The sequence below is a fragment of the Lepidochelys olivacea genome, assembly GCF_965140295.1.
Source record: "Lepidochelys olivacea isolate rLepOli2 genome assembly, chromosome: 16".
In the NCBI taxonomy this organism is placed as follows: domain Eukaryota; kingdom Metazoa; phylum Chordata; order Testudines; family Cheloniidae; genus Lepidochelys; species Lepidochelys olivacea.
Genome location: NC_140426.1, coordinates 27805618 through 27829595, shown reverse-complemented (window position 1 = coordinate 27829595; position 23978 = coordinate 27805618). Strand labels below are relative to the sequence as shown.

The 23978-nt window shown below is 44.2% G+C and overlaps 1 protein-coding gene across 2 annotated transcripts in view; it reads right to left on the bottom strand.

Moving 5' to 3' along the window:
* The window catches only part of RALGPS1 (Ral GEF with PH domain and SH3 binding motif 1), a 417852-nt gene that overhangs the window by 304939 nt on the left and 88935 nt on the right, over window positions 1-23978 (bottom strand). For both annotated transcript variants that reach the window (XM_084649908.1, XM_084649907.1), the window contains exons 8-10: window positions 15141-15224; window positions 3619-3708; window positions 351-443 (exon numbers count right to left, since the gene is read on the bottom strand). In XM_084649908.1, coding sequence (XP_084506034.1) covers window positions 351-443; window positions 3619-3708; window positions 15141-15224 — 267 coding nt within the window. The remainder of the gene's footprint in view (window positions 1-350; window positions 444-3618; window positions 3709-15140; window positions 15225-23978) is intronic.

The window sequence follows — 23978 nt, the reverse complement described above, 5'->3', positions numbered from 1 at the left end:
CAGGCCCTTTAAATCGCCGCCCCAGCCCCGCCGCCGCTACCCCAGGGCTCCGGCAGCAATTTAAAGGGCCGGGGGCTCCAGCTGCTGCTGGGAGCTGCAGGCCCTTTAAATTGCGCCTGGGGAAGCCAGTCCATCCCGGGACGGCGCACCAGCTCTTGCCAGTACCCCACACCGGGGCATGCTGGCTTACCGTCACCTCTGTGCACACACAAAATCACTTCTAAAGGTAAATTTCCTTCCTTCCTTCAGCTCTAACTCAGCAATCGAGTGATGTTTAGACAACAAAGCACAGGATTAATATACACCATAACAAAAGGGAGAAGATTTGAAATAAAGACAAGTTAACTTACAGCCCAGGTTTTCGTCAGCCTGAAAATAGGTGCGCTTTGCAATGCTGATACCACAGCCATGATGGAATGAAGGTTGTTCAGGTCTAGAAGTTTCTGCAACAACACCAAAGGAAAAATTATTTAACCTTTTCTCATGGCTGTTTAGAGCCATCACACTGAATACAATCAAACTAGAGGTGCAATTCTTCAAAACAAAAGCAAGGGGTACTAAATGGTGTCTAATTTGGGAAATTCTATTAATCTGGGTGACATTTTACACTTTAAAAATGTTACAGATATTCCAGGCTTGCCCTGAACTCATTGCAAAGTGAAAGCTCACTTAGATGTACCTCCTATGTTCACGAAACTAATTTGGGTTTTGCAAGGTTCTCTCTTTGGAAGTGGAAAAAATTAAATATTTTTTAAGTGTAACTCTGGTGTTATTGTTGAAAACAAGTTCTAACCATATGATACTATAGTTCTGGAAACATATATGTTTAATTGGGCCAAAAGATTCAACTTTGGCCTCCTATGGTTACCGAAGATGTTGAATGAAGTAGTCTAGAATTAATAAAGTGACTTTTTGTTAAAATAATGTTGTAATCTTTTTTTTAAAAAGACAATGCTTCCCCCCCTCCCAACATGTTTAAAAACCCAGCCTGTGGTCACAGTTCTCTTCAGCAGACTTCTTGCTGTAAAAATCAACAAAACAACTGAGAACATCTGAACATAAAACTGGCCATATGGGTCAGATCAATGGTCCATCTAACCCAGTATCCTATCTTCTGACAGTGGCCAGTGCTGGAAGCTTCAGAGGGTATAAACAGAACAGGGCAATTATCAAGTTATCCATCCCCTATCATCCAGTCCCGGCTTCTGGCAGTCAGAGGTTTAGGGACACCCAGAACATGGGATTGCATCCTTGACCATCTTGTCTAATAGCCATTGATGGACCTGTCCTCCACGAACTTATCTAATTCTGTTTGAACCCAGTTATACTTTTGGCCTTCACAACATCCCCTGGCAACGTGTTCCATGGTTTGACTATGTGCTGCATGAAGGAGCAGAAGCAACACTGTGTTATATAAAAAAAGGTTTCCTACAACACAATGCCTGCAGCAAAGAAAAATGGGAAATACTTTCACATAACTCATTTGTAAAAAGATTTTAAGAGGCTGTACACTCATTCTTACTTCCAGTATTAGCTGTGGATAACAATACTTAAGGTGATCCATTTGTTTCTCAGGTCAGGTAAGAGAAATAATTATTTTATATACAACTCCTAATATATATGGGTAGTGCACTAAAATGATATTACAGCAGCCAGACCATCATCACAGAATTACAAAAATGCAGGGAGGGAAACAAAAGGGGAGAGAGGGATGGGAAAGGAGGCCGCTGCTCCTCCCTGGTAGGCTGGAAGCAGGGGCGGGGGGGGGGGGGGGGGCCAACAGAGAAGGACACAGAAAACCAAGGGGCACAAACTCTAGCACAAGATAGTAGAACTGGCTCCTCCAGCTGCACTGGCGAGGAAAGAAACAAAAACCAAAATGCTTCATTTCTGAAATGCTGCCAGGGTGCCTCAGGGAAGTTGTAACTCATATGCCTCGTCATAGGGTGCTCCACTCACCGCTGTGCTGGTGCCTCCTCCTAGTCACTCTGGGGATTAGCTCTCATGGCCGACACCCTTGTCCGCGGCTTGCATGCTGTCACTCTGACTCTAGTCTGCAGCTCCACTTGCTCCAGGACTCACAGCATCCTCTTCCTGACTTAGCCCTCCAGCTAGGTCACTCCGTGTTCCTACTTATGAGGTTCAGTCCTAGGCAGTCTGCACCAGTACTACGCCCTCCGTGGCTGGTAGGGGAACACAGGCCTGCCCTCTTGTCCAGGTTCCAGTCCAGAGACCCTCAGCTCAGCAATTCTGGGTTTCCTCTTTCTGCCCTCACTGCTCCTCCCTTGGACTACTTCCTACAACACCTGGTACCCCTTCTTTCTTGGGTGTACCAACTCCAAGAACCCTCCTCCCACTTCCCAAGGAAAGACTGCTGCCTGCCTTCCTGCAGCTTTTCCCAGCTGCCCCCAAACACTCCTCCCTTTTCCCAGGGATGGACTGCCCTTTCTCAGCAGCCCAGTCTGTAGCCTGCTACCTGGCTTTATAGGCCCTGCATGTTCCTGCACAAGTGAGCCTCTTTCCAACCAGCTGCCTTCAGCCTAAAGCAGCCTAATTAGCTGACTGGACCCACCTGACCCAGCCCAGTTCTTGCAGGCCTAGTGTGGGGAGCTCACCCCATCACATGCCTAATGCTCCAGTTGTCCTCTGTGACCTGAATCCCTATTAGGACTACATCTTCCCATGATGCACAGCTCCCCTCACCAAGGGCTTTGTCTACATGGGAAGTTACGGCACAGAAAGCCAGAGTATGAATCTAGAGCACATCTGCTTGCCACGCAGTTGAGTCCAGATGGACACAGCTAAAGTGTCCTGAAACTCGTGGAGCATGGCTTAGCTTACTACTAGACTACTTGAAAGTGTATTAAGACAAACTGCACTCCAGAACTTTCAATGCACAGTAGCAGTATCCATGCAGCACATTACTGAGCAGCAAACTGGTGCAAATTCACATCTGGATTATTGTGCAGTAATCTGCATGTAAACAAGTCCCGAAAGGTGACACTGTGGTGCATCACAAAAACTGTCGTCTAACTGTGAGACCTACCTATAGCAGAGAATGGGAGGATCAGGCCTCAGAATTCCACCTTCATTAGGCTCTATGACAGCGTGTCAAAATAGAAATATTCCAGTTTTTAGCCACAATATTTTGGCTTTCAATGTTTTGCCATCAATTCTAAATTTTCTGTGGAAAATGTTGATGAAAACAATTTTTTGGTCAAAATTTTCAGTGAGGAAATGATTTTTTTCCAACCAGCTCTAATGCTAGCAACAAAAATTTGTTTTGGTAATTATGTTGGCCATGGCTCCAACGCAGCTCAACAGCATAATAGCAGGAAGATGAATCACCTTTAAACTTGTAAACACGCTAAACTAGAATATTTGTAGCAGAAGCCAGTTAAAAAAGCTCACTGCCCATTGTACCTAGCTATGTACAAGCAGATCAGTCTGTGGTGGTCACATTGTGTATCACAATGACCAAGTACTTAATGGGATAGCAGGAGCTGTGCTATCAAGAATTTTATTCTTCAGTGGTCTAAAGAGACAGTTGATATGAGTGGAGAAACAGACAAAAAAAGAATATTTTGAATAATAATAATAATAATAATGCACACTTACCTTAGCTATTTTCACAAAATGGCTCAATATTTCTGCCCTTATTTTTAACGTCTGTGCTGTTAAAATTTCTCGTACAACCCAGAAACTGACCTATAAAGAAACGTATACATCTGAATTTAACGCAAAAAGCCCCACCTTTATTATATTAAACATCTATAAACTGTCTCAATTCTCTAAAGAAAATGCAGGTTAGGAGCAGGAAAGATACAAGTCTTGTAAGAAAGACGTGGTATTAGACAAACAACTGCTGAACTCATTACCCACACCACCTTTCTTTAATTTCAATGGCTTAACTAAACAAAAGGACTTGAGAGATTAATTTAGTTTTATAAAGTGCAATTAAATATCCTGAATAACTGATAGAACAGGATATAAGACAACAAAAACAGTAGTGGACTAGGATTTGGCTAACAAACTAGAAAACTGGTCAATATAATCATTCAGATTTTCAGAATCAAATCACACAACCACTACAGAAAACAACACCTATATTCAATCACTATATAGGAAAGGTGACTTTATTTAGATTTTTGATTATGAGTCCCTCCAAACAGAGGAGAAAGAAAAAACAAAAGCAAAATGTAAAACGAAAACTCCCCCCCCCCCCCTACAAAGTTAAAGTGCAAGACAATTTGGTTAATTAAATACATGCCAGTTCACCCAGGTCTCCTTCCCAGTGGATCTATAGTAGTCAATCCTTTTAACCTACTTCCCCACACTCCTTTAACATGAACTTCTACATTTATGACAGACTATACAGACTGAGTGGGGATCCAGTAGATATAGTGTACTTAGATTTTTAGAAAGTCATTTTACAAGGTCTCTCACCAAAGGCTTTTATGGAAAGTAAGCTGCCATGGGATAAGAGAGAAGGGGCTCTGATGGATTGGTAACTGATTAAAAGATAGGAAACAAAGGGTAGGTATAAATGGTCAGTTTTCAGAACGGAGAGGTAAACAGTGGTGTCCCCCAGGAGTCTGTTCTGGGACAAGTCCTATTCAACATATTCATAAATGATCTGGAAAAAGGGGTAAACAGTGAGGTGGCAAAATTTGCAGATGACAAAAAATTACTAAAGATAGTTAAAACCCAGGCAGACTGCGAAGAGCTACAAAAGGATCTCTCAAAACTGGGTGACTGGGCAACAAAGTGGCAGATGAAATTTAATGTTGATAAATGTAAAGTAATGTATATTGGAAAGCATAATCCCAACTATACATATATGATGGGGTCTAAATGAACTGTTACCACTCAAGAAAGAGATCTTGGAGACATTGTGGATAGTTTTCTGAAAACACCCATTCAATGTACAACAGCCGTCAAAAAAAAGAACAGAATGCTGGGAATCATTAAGAAAGGGATAGATAATAGGACAGAAAATATAATGTTGCCTCTAAATAAATCCATGGTATGCCCACATCTTGAATACTGTGTGCAGATGTGGTTCCCTCATCTCAAAAAAAGATATATTGGAATTGAAAAAGATTGAGAAAAGGGCAAAAAAAAAAAAATTAGGGATATGGAACAGCTTCCGTATGAGGAGAGATTAATAAGACTGGGACTTTTCAGCTTGGAAAAAAAAAAGGCTAAGAGGAGATATGATAGAGGTCTATAAAATCATGACTGGTGTAGAGAAAGTAGATAAGGAAGTGTTGTTTACTACTTCTCATAACACAAGAACTAGGGGTCACCAAATGGAATTAATAGGAAGCAGGTTTAAAACAAATAAAAGGAAGTATTTCTTCACACAATGTATAGTCAACCTGTGGAACTCCTTGTCAGAGGATGTTGTGAAGGCCAAGACCATAACAGGGTTCAAAAAAGAATTACATTAATTCATGGAGGATAGGTCCATCAATGGCTATTAGCCTGGATGGGCAGGAATGGTGTCCTTCGCCTCCGTTTGCCAGAAGCTGGGAATGAGCAATAGGGAATGGATCACTTGATGATTATCTGTTCTGTTCATTCCCTCTGGGGCACCTGGCATTGGCCATTGTCAGAAGACAGGATACTGGGCTAGGTGGACCTTTGGTCTGACCCAGTATGGCCATTCTTATGTTCTTATGAGTGCAGTTCAAGAAGCTTGTACGCTTAGTCTGTTTTATGACTGTGTGCACCTAAAATTTGAAAGGCACTATGAAGCGATTAACTATGGTAAATATACACAGTGTTCAACAATCTTAGTTAACAACAGTAACTTGTTGAGTTTCAGATCATTTTACAACTTTGATTTGAACCTGTTACAAAACAAGGAGACACACTAACTCTGACCATCTTTAAAGTACAGACACAAGCAGGTACACTTCCTTACTAATTAGTTACCAGTTTCAGAAAATGGTCATTTGACTGATTTGGGTTATCACACTGTGTTACTTATCACCAGATCTTTGCTGAGTCATCAGCTTTCATTTTAGTTATTGTTCATAGCAGAGTTTACACTGCAAATACAGGTGGCGTGAAGGATGGAGACAATTGATGTGAGTCAACAGTGTGCCCTTGTTGCCAAGAAGGCCAATGGCATTTTGGGATGTATAAGTAGGGGCATAGCCAGCAGATCGAGGGACGTGATCATTCCCCTCTAGTCGACGTTGGTGAGGCCTCATCTGGAGTACTGTGTCCAGTTTTGGGCCCCACACTACAAGAAGGATATGGAAAAATTGGAGAGAGTCCAGCGACGGGCAACAAAAATGATTAGGGGTCTAGAACACATGACTTATGAGGAGAGGCTGAGGGAACTGGGATTGTTTAGCCTGCAGAAGAGAAGAATGAGGGGGGATTTGATAGCTGCTTTCAACTACCTGAGAGGTGGTTCCAAAGAGGATGGTTCTAGAGTATTCTCAGTGGTAGAAGATGATGGGACAAGGAGTAATGGTCTCAAGTTGCAGTGGGGGAGGTTTAGGTTGGATATTAGGAAAAACTTTTTCACTAGGAGGGTGGTGAAACACTGGAATGTGTTACCTAGGGAGGTGGTAGAAACTCCTTCCTTAGAGGTTTTTAAGGTCAGGCTTGACAAGCCCTGGCTGGGATGATTTAACTGGGGATTGGTCCTGCTTTGAGCAGGGGGTTGGACTAGATGACCTCCAGAGGTCCCGTCCAACCCTGATATTCTTTGATTCTATGAATTATAGTTTTTTCTTGGTGTACTAACAGGCAACCTGAATTACTGAAAATAGAAAGAGACAGTTAAATGTGCCTGAGATATGAACTTGATATCAACAGCAGGACTCCCAGGTGGTCAGCCCAGCACCTCAGTCTTCTCCCTTCCAGTTGTGTTCAGCTTTTCAGAAACAATGTGCTAACAGAAAAAGACCATTTTATCCCATCTCTGTTGGGATAACTTGTTATCTCTTTTTGGAAGTGCTGGCATGGACCAAATCAGATGGCAACCCATACTCTGCCAAAAATTCGAAAGGTCCTACCGCAATGAGAGCTGGCCTCCTCTCACCATGCAATCAGGAAATGAAGCATCACCTTTTTAGTTCTTGGAAGTGGGGCTGGAACCTTCTAGTTTCTTTCTGCCACACATCTTGACACACATCTTGTCACACTAGTTTGTGTAAGGCAGGTTAGGGCATAGCTGTTGGTACAACCATCTTGGGACATTACTTGAACATCGGATAGTTTGCTCTGGTGAGCCACAAGTCACTTTTCAGGGCCTCTTTGTGGTGCATCCCTTGGCCAACTTCGCAATTATGCTTGCTCAAATTGCAGTTTCTCCAGCAACATTCTGTTAGCTGTTGAAATGTCCAGTTTGAAGTTCATTTAATTTATACGAAGTCTCTCGTTGTTTGATGCTCTTTAAACATGTTTTAACAGTCCAATAAACAATGCAAATCACTTCAAGAAGAGAAAGTTACTCACCTTGTGCAGTAACAATGGTTCTTGGAGACGTCTGTCCCTGTGGATGTTCCATTCCTCCCTGCATTTCTGCTTGGAGATCTTTGGTAGCAGTGTCCGTTCAGCCAGCACATGCACTCTTCCCTCCACACCCTGCCCCGTCCTCTGTCTCAAGGCTAATTAGCGCTGCATGGGCAAACCACCCTCTGTTCCTTCTCTACCGCGGAGTCCCTATCAAGAACTCTGAAGTAGAGGGGAGGAGAGCGGGTTGCAGAGCACCCATAGGGACACACATCTCGAAGAATCATCGTTACTGCAAAAGGTGAGTAACTTTCTCTTCTTCTTCGAGTAGTGTCCCTATGGGTGCTCCACTGTAGGTGACTCCCGAGCAGTATCCTCAATGGAAGGGTGGTGCTTCGGCATCAAGTCTGTTATGGATGACAGTACTGTGGAGCTGAAAATGAAGCAGAGTCTCCAGTAATTGCATAGTGTTCTGCGAACGTATGAACAGACGCCCAAATCTCAGCTCTGCAGATTTCCGAGATAGGGACATTCTTGAGGAAGGTGACAGAGGAAAAAACCAACTTCGTGGACTATGTGCAGATTACAGATGGAGGTACCACAATGCAAACATGATAGCAGTGCTTAATACAGTTCAAGACCCATTTGGAGTGCCTCTGGGCTGATATCACTGAGCCTTTAGACCTTTCCGTAATGGAAAGGAAAAGCTTAGGAGATTTCCTAAAGGCCTTCGTCCTATCCAGGTAAAAGGCCAGGGCTCTCCTAATGTCTAGTGTGTGCAGTATGGCCTCCCTGTTATCACGGTGAGGCTTAGGGTAAGAGTTTGAGAGGTGAATCAACTGGTTTATGTGAAAAGATGAGGTCACCTTGGGGATGAACTTTGGGTGGGGCCAAAGAGTAACCTTGATTTAAAGAATATTGTAAAAGGGGGGTGCTTTATTAGCGCCACTATTTCTCCTATTCTCCTTGCCAAAGTGAAGGCTACCAGAAATGCTGTCTTCATTGACAGATATGTGAGCGAGCAAATGGCCATAGGTAAAAGAGAAAACTAGTGAGGCTCTTTAAAACCAGATATAGGTCCCATGTTGGAATGGGATGTCTGGGTTGGGGAGAGAGGTTCACTATGCCCTTAAGGAATCTTTTTGTAACTGGGTGGGAGAAAACTGAGTATCCCTTTACTAGTTGATGGAAAGTTGCTATGGTCACCGGGTGTATGTTGAGTGAACTGAGGGATAGGCCCGACCTCTTGAGAACAACTATGTAGCCCAACACCATGGGAAGGGTAGAAAATGGTAGGGTAATTTGTCAGGAAATTAACCAAACATGAAATTTAGTCCACTTTTGCAGGTAAGTACAATGGGTAGCCCATTTCTACTGTGTAGCAACACTTCCTGTACCTCCAAGGAGCAGGAACTCTCTATGTGTTAGAACCACGAAGGAGACAAGCCTTGAGACAGAATATATGCAGGTTGGGATGGAGAATGTGCCCTTTGTTCTGTGAGAGGAGGTAAGGAGTGAGTTGAAGAGGAATCAGTGGACATCTTGCAAGCTGTGACAGGTACGGATATGACATTTATCTCGGCCAGGTGGGATCAGTTAGTATGACATTTACTTTTTCTCTTTTTATTTTTATTTTTAACAGGACTTTCAACAGCAGAGGGAATGGAAAAAAGGCATATAGAAGGCCCTTGTCTCATGGAAGAAGAAGAATGCCACCTAATCAGTGCTGTCCAAGGTGGCCCTGGAGCAATAGCATGGGCACTTGTTCAGATATGCAGCAAACAAGTCTATCATCAGTGTCTCTCATTGATAGAATATGTTGTGGCACACTGTTGGGTTCATTTCCCACTTTGCCACTCAGAGTGTCCGCTGCTCTGTTCTGCTCTCCCGTTAGGTAGGATGCTGATATTAGAACATTGTGGCAAATGCACCAGTTCCATAGCTTTACCATTTCCGCACACAGGGTGCCGCCCTGACAATTTATGTAGTACATGCATGCAATGTTGTCTGCTATCAACTTTGTGTGTGTACCTCTGATCAGTGGAAGAAAGTGAATGCAAACAATCCTGACTGCTCTGAGTTTGAGGAGGTTGATGTGGAGAGGTGCCTCCATGGATGACCATTTGCCCTGAGTTGTGAGGTTGCTGAGATGTGCACCTCAACCTATGAGGGATGCATCTGTAGTGAGAAATAATGTCATGGGGAGGGGACATGGGTGGTGGCCCGGGAGGCGTTGAGGGTGCTGGGGGGGGGTTGCCTGGGGGGGCACCACTAGTCCTAAGGGGGCCGGCGTGCAGCCTGGGACCCCCCACTGGTGCTGGGGTTGAGAGGTTTGCCAGGGCTGGCAGGCTCCCTACCTGGCTCCACGCCTCCCCAGAAGCAGCAACATCCCCCTCCCTCTGCTCCTAGGCAGAGGCATAGCAAAGCAGCTCTGCATGCTGCCTCCACCCCAAGTGCCGGCTTTGCAGCACCCATTGGCCAGGAACCATGGTGGTGGTGGTGGTGGTGTGCCTGCTCTGCCTAGGAGCTGGGGATGCCACCGCGTCTGGGGAGCCCCCCCACCAAGGTAAGCGCCACCTAGAGCCCTCATCCCCTTCCGCACCCCAACCCCAAGCCCTGAGACCCCTCTCACACTCAAATTCCTGCTGCTGCGGGAGGGGGAGGGGTCAGTGGCCCAAGACTGCCACAGCAGCGGCCAATGCAGCTAGCCCCGGGGCTGCCTGAGCTGCTCAGGCGGCCCTGCAGTCAGCAGCACCAGCTGCTGCAGAAGTCACGGAAAGTCACAGAATCCCTGACTTCCATTACCTCTGTGACAAACTCGCAGCCTTAGTCATAGGGAGTGGTCTCTCAGGGCCTCAAACAAGGCATCAAAATTGGTATTTCAAGATGGAAGGCTGTGACGTGGAGGATTGAGGGCCTGATAGTTTGCACCTCTGAAATTTGAACCTTTTTCATTGTGGCTTACAGTAGTGCTATGATGGGTACTGGGGTGGATGCAACTTTTGGGAGGACTGAGTCCTAAATTTCCTTTTTTATCCAGGTGTATTAGATCCCCAGCGACTGTAGTGTGGCTCTGGAGTCTTCAGAGTCTGGAGCACAGCAATGGTCTTCGGGCCTTCAAAGGGGAGGTCCTCAGCTCTCATCTGAACCTCCTTCAGCAGTTCCAGAAGATGCAGCCACGATGCTCATTGCATCACGATCATTTTCAAAATCAAAAGGGTTGCAGTATCTGCACCATCTAGTGCAGTCAGGATTGCTGTTTTCACCACTAACAGCCGCTCCTGTACGATGGCCCGACACTGGTCTGTGTGTGACTCTGGCAGGTGGTAAATAAAGGTGTTAAGCTTGGTGTAATTCGTTTCATCGTATTTGGCTGCTAGAGCTTGGTAAGTTTGCAATTTGAAATTGTAAAGTCACAGAAGAACAGGCCTTCCTCTCAAACAAGTCAAATCTCTTCCAATCCCTATAGAAAGGGGCAGATTTTGAATAGTACCGGTGGCCATGGGAGATCACCAAATCCACTACAATGGGATTAGGTGGTGTGTGGGAGAAGAGGAACTCTGATTCCTTGTGGGAGACATAATACTTCTTATCAGCCCATCTGCAAGTTGGTGTGGCTGATGCTGGTGTTTGCCAAATGAGTTTGGCTGGATCCAAAAGCACCTCATTAATGGGGAGGGCGATCCTCGAGGAGGAGGAGGATGTATGTAAAATGTCCAGCAGCATATGGTGGGTGTCCTTCACCTCCTCAAGAGGGATTTGTAGTGTATCTGCCACCCGCTTTGTAAGGTCCTGAACGTGAAGTCGTTTGCCATAGATGAAGGAGGGGGCATCACTGCCTCATCTGGACGGAAGGAAGAGAAAATAGTTGGTGGAGTATCTCCTCTTCTAGCCCAATCTCCTGTGGTTCATAAATTTCCTCAGGAGGCTCTGAGGCTCTAGATGTAGAGGAAGAAGGAGAGCACATCACAGATTCCTGGTGGTGACACTGGATGTCCAGGAGGCATGGTGCCTATAAGCTGTCCGTGGATCCCATAAGGCCACTGGGACTGTGGAAAAGGCATTGGTGGCAGAGCCTATGGTTGGTCATACCATGGGGGTTGAGGTGCAGAGTGAAAATATGTCTGGGAAAGTCTGGATTGATGGCGGGAGGGAGCATAATCTGAGTGAGTGTGGTAATGACTAGGGGAGGTTTTGAATCTCCGTTGGACATTGGAGGTACAGATAAGGAGACTGAGGTGAATGGCTTGGTACTGGGTGGTGACTCCATGGATCGAGATGTGCCTGGTACAGGGACCCTGGTACTGAGTAAAGGGGACTCTGGAGTTTCACATATCAGCAGGTCCTTAGAAAATCTGAACTCCTGTGGTGCTGTGGTCATCGGTACTGAGGCAATTTTGGCCAAGATGAGCGGTCTGATGAGCTTTGCTATTTGTCATCAGTACCGAGGGTTTCTGTATTGGCGCCGACTTCACAGAGGCGGTACGGTCTGTGCTTCTATCTCTGACAAGCGGTACCGCTGCCTCAGCACCTGTGCCCTGAGGAAACTTAGGCTTACTCCTGGTATCTGCACTGGATGACCCTGTGCCTTGTGGGAACTGTGTTTAGGAGTGGTCAGTACTGAAGTGACTGAATGTGCTGGGGCTTTCCTCTGGCTGGTTCAGGACTCACTGTGAGGGCTCATGGCTCTTTTTTTGAAGGTCTTACATACGGAATCCAAAAGATTCTTCCTTGGTTCACTTATTTGGAGGTAGAAGGCTATGGTGATGGCTCCCGTCGCCGAGGAGACTTGGTACCAGGTCAGCCGCAGGTTGCAGAGCTCCCTCCATCAGAAGTACTTTTAGCTTTAGTTCCCGTTATTTTCGGGAGCTGGCTTTCAGCAGCTGACAAAAAGTACACTTCTGGGGAATGTGGGCCTCTGAGGCAATGGACACAGCGGGAATGTCCGTCTGTTACAGGTATGGCCTCCATACAGGAGAGGCACCTCCTAAACTCAGGGTTGCTGGGCATGCGGAAGCGCTTTAGCATTGCCAGTGTAGACTAGACCTGAGGAAGGGGGTCATGTTGCTATCTAATAATAACAACCATATATGATATGTATGAAAAGGAAGATGTCCTTTCATATCATTGTTGCTACCACTGTTAAGCAATTGCAACAAAGCTTGTACAAAGTATGTCATGTAAGGTATCAATGGAAAAGTTACAGATTGCTAAATATGATAATCCTCTTAATATGCATGTATCCTCTTTGTATCTGAAGTTATGAATATTTGTTATGTATCTGTATCTCAAACACGTTATGATTCCTGGGTGACACCCCCCAGGCAGATTTACATCAGGATTAGACAGTCAGGTGTTGATGGTCCATTAAAGACACTCAACTCTCACAACGGGCCACTGAAGAGACTAAACACACTCAATGAGCCACTGACTCATTGTAGCATGCAAGGAAACGTGATGAGGACGTGACCTAAGACTCCATCTTTTGCCACAAATTTTCCATGCACCTGGGCTGAACATTTAAAAGGGAGACTGCTCTGTGACATCATTTTCTTTGTCTTCATTTCTGCTTCTCACCTCTGGACTGTAATTTTCCAAGGAAGCTTTGAACAAGGAACTGAATGACCCCCAACCTGCTTGGGTAAAAACAAGCTACCAGATTTATCATCACAGCTATGATCCTGACCTGGAAACTCTAAAAATTGATTATAAAGTATATGATTCCTTAACCATTTAATAACTCTTCTTTTCTTTTTATATCATTAAACATTTAGTTATTCGTTACTAAGGATTAACCTTGACTATCCCCTCATCTAGATGCCTGTGCACAATGACAAATCACACAACTACTTCTGAGCGCACTCTAAGCACAATTTGATGGTTATTGTTACTCGGAATGCTCCTAAAATTAGCATATACTTGATTTGCTAGGTAGGATTTTTCCTTTCTAAATTACAAGAGTGTTATAAGGATAAACTATGCTTTATATTGCAACTTGAGTGGAAAAATTTTTAACTCATTGTTCATTTCTTATTATTAGATGCAAGGTGAATATATGCACATGTTTACTGAGGGTTACATCAGAACCCCAGAAAGTCTCAGGCTCTGGAAGAAACACAGAATATCAGGGTTGGAAGGGACCTCAGGAGGTCATCTAGTCCAACCCCCTGCTCAAAGCAGGACTTAATCGCCAACTAAATCATCCCAGCCAGGGCTTTGTCAAGCCTAACCTTAAAAACCTCTAAAGAAGGAGATTCCACCACCTCCCTAGGTAACCCATTCCAGTGCTTCACCACACTCCTAGTGACAAAGTTTTTCCTAATATCCAACCTAAACCTCCCCCACTGCAACTTGAGACCATTACTCCTTGTTCTGTCATCTGCTACCACTGAGAACAGTCTAGAGCCATCCTCTTTGGAACCTCCTTTCAGGTAGTTGAAAGCAGCTATCAAATCCCCCCTCATTCTTCTCTTCTGCAGACTAAATAATCCCAGTTCCCTCAGCCTCCACTCATAATTCATGTGCTCCAGCCCCCTAATCATTTTTGTTGCCCTCTGCTGGACTCTTTCCAATTTTTCCACTTCCTTCTTGTAGCATGGGGCCCAAAACTGGACACAGTACTTCAGATGAGGCCTCACCAATGCCGAATAGAGGGGAATGATCACATCCCTCAATCTGCTGGCAATGCTCCTACTTTATACAGCCCAAAATGCCGTTAGCCTTCTTGGCTACAAGGGCACACTGTTGACTCATATCCAGCTTGTCGTCCACTGTAATCCCTAGGTCCTTTTCTGCAGAACTGCTGCCTAACTGCTCAATCCCTAGTCTGTAGCAGTACATGGGATTCTTCCTTCCTAAGTGAAGGACTCTGCATTTGTCCTTGTTGAACCTCATCAGATTTCTTTTGGCCCAAACTCCTAATTTGTCTAGGGCCCTCTGTATCCTATTCCTACCCTCCAGCGTATCTAGCACTCTTCCCAGTTTAGTGTCATCTGCAAACTTGCTGAGGGTGAAATCCATGCCATCCTCCAGATCATTAATGAAGATATTGAACAAAATCGGCCCGAGGAGCAACCCTTGGGGCACTCTGCTTGATACCGGATGCCAACTAGACTTGGAGCCATTGATCACTACCCAGAAACCTTGTTGTTTGAGAGCAGGTTGTTGAAGTGACATATAATCAAATAGTCTTTATCAGAAAGCAAAATATTCCCTTGACATTTAGCAATTTGTTTTCACATCTGTTATTAAATAAATAAAATCCCCCATCAAAAAAGAGCAAACAAAATAAATAAACAAAAGCCCAAACCCAACACCACCAATCCATTATTATTCTTCATGTCCATTGAGTAACATATAATACACATCTTAAAATGACCCTATTTTATATCCATCCCTTGCAGCATTTAAATGTAGGTCTAGTCTGAAAAATTACAAGTCAGTTACAATCAACATATTTGCTACACCCACACTGATCTCCTTTAAAGCCAACAACTCTCAAGAAAAAAAAAATCTGACTCTTTTATGATTACTAATCCATCAAAGCACTGTGTTAATAGGATTCAGATGTGGCACATTTATGTATATCAATGAAGTAACAAATTCAATCCTTGTTAAATTCAGGTGGGCAGTGTTAATTCTGTAAATCTAATTAGATTATTTACCTGATTAAACCTCCTTGTAAAGGCAACAATATTAGGGGCGAGGATGTGTTTTTCTTTCTTATTCCATCCACAGCTGGCTAGTTCCTAGAAAATACACCAAAACACTGTTTCACTATTTACAACTTTTTAAAAGGAAGATAAACAATCTTTAAAAATAAAACAAAGTTGAAATATTGTCTTTGAGTTCCGATGTAAGGAAAGGACACTAAACTTAACTGAAATACCATTAGAGGGAAACACAGAAATGGACAGATAAGAGTAATATCTACCGCGGGCATTTCTAAAACATCAATCACTGCAGTTATAAATCAAGTATCAGAGGGGTAGCCATGCTAGCCTGTATCCACAAAAACAACAAGGAGTCTGGTGGCACCTTAAAGACCAACAGATTTATTTGGGCATAAGGTGACCAGATGTCCTGATCGTATAGGAACAGCCCTCATATTTGGGGCTTTTTCTTATATAGGCTTCTATTACCCCCCACCCTCTGTCCTGATTTTTCACACTTGCTATCTGGTCACCCTATTTGGGCATAAGCTTTATGTGCCAGTATATTTATGCTTGTATCTGTAATTTTCACTCCATGCATGTGAAGAAGTGGTTTTTTACCCATGAAAGCTTATGCCCAAATAAATCTGTTAGTCTTTAAGGTGCCACCGGACTCCTCGTTGTTTTTGCAGTTATAAAGGCCCTAATTCCATGACAACGACTCTGTAAATCTTTGCTCTCTCCAAGTACCAGTCATTACCATTCACTGTCATTAGGCTAGGACATTTTCTGGAGAGATATCCCAATAAAGCCTCCCTTCTGATTCACTGTGTAGCATGTGCTAAAATACTATCATACTTTTATGTTGGACCTTTAATCATTAAGCACTTAATTACACACAGAGAGTATTAAGGAACTTCAGCTGCCTCTGGGATGAAAGACCATAGCCAAAAAGTACACAAGATGCTGCACAATATGGAGGGAGTTACTTTTTTAACAGTAACAGTAACTTGGGCAAACCTTACTCCTACAAAATGCATCATGGGCTTTTCAACATAAATACATCCACAGCCAAGAGTGATCCTATTTTTAATGTTCCACACACTGAATTGCACGGAGCTCAGTTATCTTGACAATGAAGGTCTGAAACAATCTGCCTACATTGAACCTATTGATTCAGACACTAAATATTTTAAACATAATGTTTAGTAAATTATACTACAATTAGAAAAGTGCAAAGAAGGACAACAAAAATGATTAGGTGGATGAGACAGATTCCACATGAGGAGAGATTAAAAAGTGTATGAAACTGTTCATCTTGGAAAAGACACAACTGAGTGGTGATATGAAAATCATGAATGGTATGGAGAAAGTATTACATATCCCTTCACATAACACATGAACTAGGGGTCACCTGCTGAAATTAATAGGCAGCAGGTTTAAAAAAAACAAAGGGAAGTATTTCTTCACACAATGCACAGTCAAACTGTGGAACTTGTGGCCATGGGATGTTGTGAAGGCCAAAAGTATAACTGGGTTCAAAAAAGAATTAGATGAGTTCATGGAGGATGGGTCCATCAATGGCTATTAGCCAAGATGGGGGAGGGAAGAATACAACTCCATGCTCTGGGTATCCCCTAAACCCCCAACAGCCTGGAGCTAGGACTGGACAACAGGGGATGGATCACTTGATAATTGCACTGTTGCATTCATTCCCTCTGAAGCACGTGGCACCAGCCACACTCAGAGGCAGGATAGTGGCCTAGATGGACCATTGATCTGAATCTGTATGGCCTTCTTATGCTCTTAAATATTTCTAACCTTTCACTCAGCCCATACACACAAGCAACACCCAACTGTTGCCAGGGGGCTGTGTGGTAGGTAGTAGAACTAGGATTCCAGGGGTGATGTTTTTTCTTCCCTGAATTTTCTGCTCCTCCAAACAGCACAGGGCACCTAATAATATTTATGCAGCTAAGCTAAGGGAAAAGAACACCCAGAGAACCACTTACAAGATAACAATGGACAAGATAAGTTGGGAAAACAGGTAAAGAGTTGATGAACATGGACAGTGCGTGGACAGAGCATGCTGTACAGAGATTGGTTCCTACAAAGTAACCAAGCCAACCCTAAAATGTGTAATACACTGTACAGTAAATGCAATTAAATGTGTAACTGTATATAAAGGGAGAGGGTTTCTATGTAACATGGATATACAATATACCCTGAATCCATACCCTGTATTTAAGTCTGATCAACTCAGTGTAGCATTGCTGTATGCCTGCAAAAGATACCTGAGTGATAAAGGGTTAATGTGGGCCTGAGGAAAACCAGGCTTAAATGAACAAGAGGCTCAGCTGGGCTTAAGTAGGATGGATTTTAAAGCCAGGAAGTTTGCAGCAGAAGGGGGCTGCAGGAGAGAGTCTGCAGTCACTCCAGGGAGCAGAGTGGAGGTGAAAACCCAGGAGGGAGAAAAAGCCCCAGGCTTCTATCCCTAGAAGAAGGGTAAATCCCAGAGAAGTTGGGGGAAAAGGAAGCCTAAAAGCACTAAGTAAGAAGAAGCCCAGGGAAACAGCAGTAATGGGTAGGACCGTGCTGACCTTGGCTGCTTGTTATAGGGTCCCTGGGCTGGAACCCAGTTCAGAGGGCAGGCCTGGTTCCCCTACCAGCCACTGGGAAGTGGCACAAGAGCATTGGAGACACCAACCAGACAGTTGGTCCAGAAAGACTTTGCTACCCTGGAAAGGGAGGACTATAGTGATCTGGCAAAAGGGCTGAGTTACGAAGAAGGAGCACCCCAAGTTCTGGAGAGAGAGGGGCCATGGTGTGAGGAAGAGGATGTCAGAACTGAGTAGAGATGATCCCGAGATGTGGCCACAAGGAGGCACCCTTTGCAGTGAATGAACCCCATCACAAGCTGCCAGTAGCGTATTAAGTAATATCTTCTTTCTCCCTCCCTTTTAGCAAAGGGAAAATTGTACAAGGATTTAACTACTTTAACTGTATATTTATGTACGAAGTGCTATAGGTTTTTCTTAGTAAAGGCAGGGCCAAGTATTACAGTGCACTTAGAATAGAAAACCGTAATGTTTTAGTAGTTCTCAAATCCTTAGCAAGTTTGTTCCGTAAGTCTGGGAGTAGCCCCCAAGAAAGCGCTGTCTCCTGCACAGTTGAGCTATACCCTTGCAGTAGACAATTCTACTGTGTCAAAGTGAAAATGTCAACAGTGGTCTTTGTACCAGAGCTTCAGCTAAGCTTTTAGGGATCCCAGGCCCTGACCACTAAATCCCTTGAAGATGAGAATAGCAAAGTTGAATATGATATGATGTTGTACATCATCAAGGAAGTGTGACAGGATGTACCTGGCCTTTACGGTTCCCTACAGGATGGCCCACAGTCCTATAAAACCCTGCCCCAGGAAAGGAGCAGCGAAAGTGAGTCCTCCAGGCCTGCCTAGAAACGCCTCACAGAAGCAGCCAATGAGAGCCCAGCAGGTTCAGATAAAAGGAGCTGCAGGCCTAAGCAGGTCAGTTCCCAGCTGGGAAATAAGGGTGCTTAGAAAAGGTTCAGAAAAGGGCAACTAAAATGATTAGGGGTTTGGAACGGGTCCCATATGAAGAGAGATTAAAGAGGCTAGGACTTTTCAGCTTGGAAAAGAGGAGACTGAAGGGGGATATGACAGAGGTATATAAAATCATGAGTAGTGTGGAAAAAGTGAATAAGGAAAAGTTATTTACTCGTACCCATAATATAAGAACTAGGGGCCACCAAATGAAATGAATGGGTAGAAGGTTTAAAACAAATAAAAGGAAGTTCTTCACTCAGCACACAGTCAACCTGTGGAACTCCTTGCCTGAGGAGGTTGTGAAGGCTAGGACTATAACAGGGTTTAAAAGAGAACTAGATAAATTCATGGAGGTTAAGTCCATTAATGGCTATTAAGGATGGGTAAGGAATGGTGTCCCTAGCCTCTGTTTGTCAGAGGGTGGAGATGGATGGCAGGAGAGAGATCACTTGATCATTACCTGTTAGGTTCACTCCCTCTGGGGCACCTGGCATTTGCCACTGTCACTAGACAGGATACTGGGCTGGATGGACCTTTCGTCTGACCCAGTATGGTCATTCTTATGTTCTCCTTTCTGGACAAAGGACCTTGAGGGATAAGTAGATTTTGATTCTGGCTGCATTTGCTTACACTGGGAGAGAGAAGACCTGAGAATCGTATCATAGAATCATAGAATATTAGGGTTGGAAGGGACCCCTGAAGGTCATCTAGTCCAACCCCCTGCTCGAAGCAGGACCAATTCCCAGTTAAATTATCCCAGCCAGGGCTTTGTCAAGCCTGACCTTAAAAACCTCTAAGGAAGGAGATTCTACCACCTCCCTAGGTAACGCATTCCAGTGTTTCACCACCCTCTTAGTGAAAAAGTTTTTCCTAATATCCAATCTAAACCTCCCCCACTGCAACTTGAGACCATTACTCCTCGTTCTGTCATCTGCTACCATTGAGAACAGTCTAGAGCCATCCTCTTTGGAACCCTCTTTCAGGTAGTTGAAAGCAGCTATCAAATCCCCCCTCATTCTTCTCTTCTGCAGGCTAAACAATCCCAGCTCCCTCAGCCTCTCCTCATAAGTCATGTGTTCTAGACCCCTAATCATTTTTGTTGCCCTTCGCTGGACTCTCTCCAATTTATCCACATCCTTCTTGTAGTGTGGGGCCCAAAACTGGACACAGTACTCCAGATGAGGCCTCACCAATGTTGAATAGAGGGGAACGATCACGTCCCTCGATCTGCTCGCTATGCCCCTACTTATACATCCCAAAATGCCATTGGCCTTCTTGGCAACAAGGGCACACTGCTGACTCATATCCAGCTTCTCGTCCACTGTCACCCCTAGGTCCTTTTCCGCAGAACTGCTGCCTAGCCATTCGGTCCCTAGTCTGTAGCGGTGCATTGGGTTCTTCCTTCCTAAGTGCAGGACCCTGCACTTACCCTTATTGAACCTCATCAGATTTCTTTTAGCCCAATCCTCCAATTTGTCTAGGTCCTTCTGTATCCTATCCCTCCCCTCCGGCGTATCTACCACTCCTCCCAGTTTAGTATCATCCGCAAACTACAACCCTGTGGTAAGGGGTGAAGATAAAGAGGCAAGGCAGGAAGAGCTCCAGGGAACTAGAGGCAACGAATCAAAGAGAATGGGATGCAGCTGCTTTTTATAGGGTCCCTGAGTTGAAACCCAGAGTAATGGATGGGCCCAGGTTCCACCACTAGCCAATAGTAAAATGGTGTAAACCCCAAGAAGGGGACAAGGCTTACTTTGAAAATCGAGCAAAGGGCTGAATTTAAAAGGCACAGAGCTGAGGCTGAAGACCCTGGTGAGGGCAGGCAGACAGTCTTTTTTGGACTCTTTGCTACCCCAAAAGCAGTTAATTTTGAATGTGTGATGAGGCCAGAGGGCCAAGCCACTGAAGACCTGCCAAGCTAAGTTGACAGCCTACAGAAGGCTCCAGGAGCCGGGAAAAGGACTGCAGAATCACACCCAGCCACCAAGTGGTGCTCAAGAGGTTTCACCCCATTACAGAGAGCCAATGTCAGAAGCAGAGGACAGGTTTGATGTGTTTGCTGTAACTTGTATCGCTAGGGAGGCATACTATTGTGTTTGTTATGATTTCCTGAAGTCAGATAATTGTATGCTCCGCAAACAAGGTAATACATCTACAAAAGAATGAAGGTCATACTCATAGGATGGGACTAATTTGGAAAGCAGTGACTGAAAAAAGGAATTAGAGGTCAGAGTGGATAAAAAACTCAACTTGAACTCCCAGTGTGAGGTGCTGGCTAACAGAACAAATGATCCTTAGTTGTATAAAAAGGGAAATATCAAGTAGGAGTAGGGAGATTTTATTACTGTATAACTGTACATTGCACGGTATATAGCATAGTAGATGTCATCCTCATTTAGTTTTTATTCACAAATTGGAAGTGGAAAAATAAGCTTTCCTTGCTTTTTCAACTCCCAATTGGTTTCTTAAACTTTGAATGAACAAGTCATTGCGATGAACTAGTTGAATAAACTGAAATGAAGGAAACATTCTTTCTACCTGCAAAAGGCTGTCAAAGGCTGGGTTAGCCCTTAAACAAATTCTAGTTCCAGGTGGCTTAGCCAGTGACTTCCATCAGTTCAATGGTTTAACTTTCTTTAAAACTTTGGCAACAAAAATGTCCTACTTATTTTTTTAAATTTAAATGAATTTGTTATAGTAAGTTTAGGTCTTTAATGTAACTTGTCATAATTTAAAATTAAATTTTAAATAAAAATGCATTTAATTTAAATTAAAATCTGATTTAAATAAAAAATAAACTGTTTTTTATTAACTCTGTTTCTGCGATACCTTTTTTACCCCACTGACTAGAACAAACCAAAGCATGGATTGCATCTATTTTCTGGACTTCTGAAAATGTCCAGTAAACTGTTTGTTCTAGCTTCCTTTTTTGTCTTGAAATTACATGTAATAAAAATATAGGCAAGCATGATAGGGAGGTCTAGAGTTAAGGTAGCAAAACACTTAATATTAAAACTACAAAAATCCTAAGAACCTTGCAAATTTCAATCACAAAATTCAATGTTTTAAACGTTTAGTCTTCACTTGAATTTTTTGCAAAATCTCATTTGCCACTTTTGTGATTTTGGCAAGTGACCTCCTCTCTTACTTTTTGCCCAAGAAAATGGTCTTTTTTTCTTGCTTTGTTCACTTAGGAGCAGTACACAAACTCATCTACAACCAAAAAACCTGAATACTGGAATAATTATGAAGTTAATACCATCAGTACCTAGGCAAGAGCTAATAATGGAAAAAAACAAAAATCCATCCCAATTTCACTGTGGTTTCTACCTACATCATTTTTGCAGTTGCACACAAAGCACTGAAAATGGATTTTATGTGCATGGTTGAGAGTGGGTTTGCTTGGGTGTGGCTCTGGCACCGCACTGGAGTTTTAATATACTGCCTCAGCAGTTGCACAGAGCTGCAGATTGGCCACATTATACTCTGGTGAGCAGCTGACACACTTCAGACCTTAAGAGAAGGTTACTCACCTTGTGCAGTAACTGAGGTTCTTAGAGATGTGTGTCCCTGTGAGTGCTCCGTTTTAGGTGTTGATGCGCCCCTGTGCCCATAGCTGGAGATTTAAGGTAGCAGTGCCCATTTGGGTCGCACATTTGTGGTCCCATCTCCTGTTGCTTCAGGCAGTTAACTGACGCTGTGCGACAAAAACCCACTCTGTTCCTTCTCTACTGGAGAGGCTGAGTAAGAAACTCCGAAGTAGAGGGGGGGAGGGAGCGTAGCGGAGCACCCACAGGGACACACATCTTGAAGAATCTCAGTTACTGCACAAGGTGAGTAACATTTTCTTCTTCTTCGAGTGCTGTCCCTGTGAGTGCTCCATTTTAGGTGACTTCAGAGCAGTGTCCTCTGGTGGAAGGAGGGGGCTTCAGAGTTGAAGTCGTGACAGATGACAGTAGAGAGAGTCCGAACGAGGTATCAGATGTTGCCTGTTGCTCTAACGCGTAGTGCTGTGTAAAGGTATGGGCTGAGGCCCAGGTAGCACCTCTACAAATGTCAGTGATGGGTACATTGTTCAGGAAAGCCATGGAGGCTGACAGGGTTCCGGTGGAATGCATGCGAATCCCCTTGGGGGGTTGGCGGGCACACTGATGATAGCACAGGCTTGTTTTTTGTTTTGCAACCAGAGATCCACTTGGAGAGTCCTTGTTTAGATATAGCACTCCCTTTGGAACGTTTGGTGATGGATATGAACAGTCTGGGTGATTTACGAAATGGCCTTGTTCTATGTAAAAGGCTAATGCCCTCTGTACATCGAGAGTATGAAGCGTGGACTGCGTTCTATCTGTGTGGGGTTTCGGGTAGAATGCCGGTAGGTAAATGGGTTGGTTAAGGTGGAAAACTGAGACAACTTTTGGTAAAAACTTGGGGTGTGGTCTCAGGAGTACTTTATCTTTAAAAAAGGCCATGTATGGGGGATCTGCCATGAGGGCCCCCAGCTCTCCTACTCGTCTGGCAGATGTAGCTGCCACAAAGAATGCCACTTTCATGGAAAGGTGTAGTAGTGAGCATGTCGCCATGGGTTCAAATGGGGAACGGGTGAGGGCATGAAGAACCAGGATGAGGTCCCATGGTGTAGTTGGCTCACGTAGCTCAGGGTAGACGTTGTTGAGTCCTTTGAGGAAATGTTTGATTAGCGGGTGAGCAAAGACAGAATGTTGATTCACCTTGGGGTGAAAGGCTGTGATGGTGGATAGGTGGACTTTTATTGAACTCATGGAGACACCTGACCTTTTAAGCTCTAATAGGTAATCTAAAATTGAGGGTAATGAGAGCGAGATGGATGCCATCTGTTTTTGTTGGCACCAGGCTTCAAATTGCCGTCACTTGAGCATGTACGTGCAACAGGTAGTTGCTCTATGACTATTTAATAATATGTTTTGTACCTCTTCCAAGCAGGTCATCTCAGATCCTGTGAGCCATGGAGGAGCCATGCTCTGAGATGGAGTTTTTGCAGGCCCACATGCAGAACACGACCTGCGTCCTGGGACAACAGATGAGGCCAAAGTTGGAGTGTGATCGATGGATAGATATCCTTACCTTCTCAGGATGGCTACCATAATTGGCAAGTCCATGCGGGGGCCATTAGGATTACTGTGGCCCCATCCTGCCTGATCTTGTGGATCACTCATGTCAGGAGAGGGATGGCAGGGAAGGCATATAGGAGGGGAGTGTTCCACTCGAAGAGGAATGCGTCGCCTAAGAACTGTATGCCAAGACCTGCC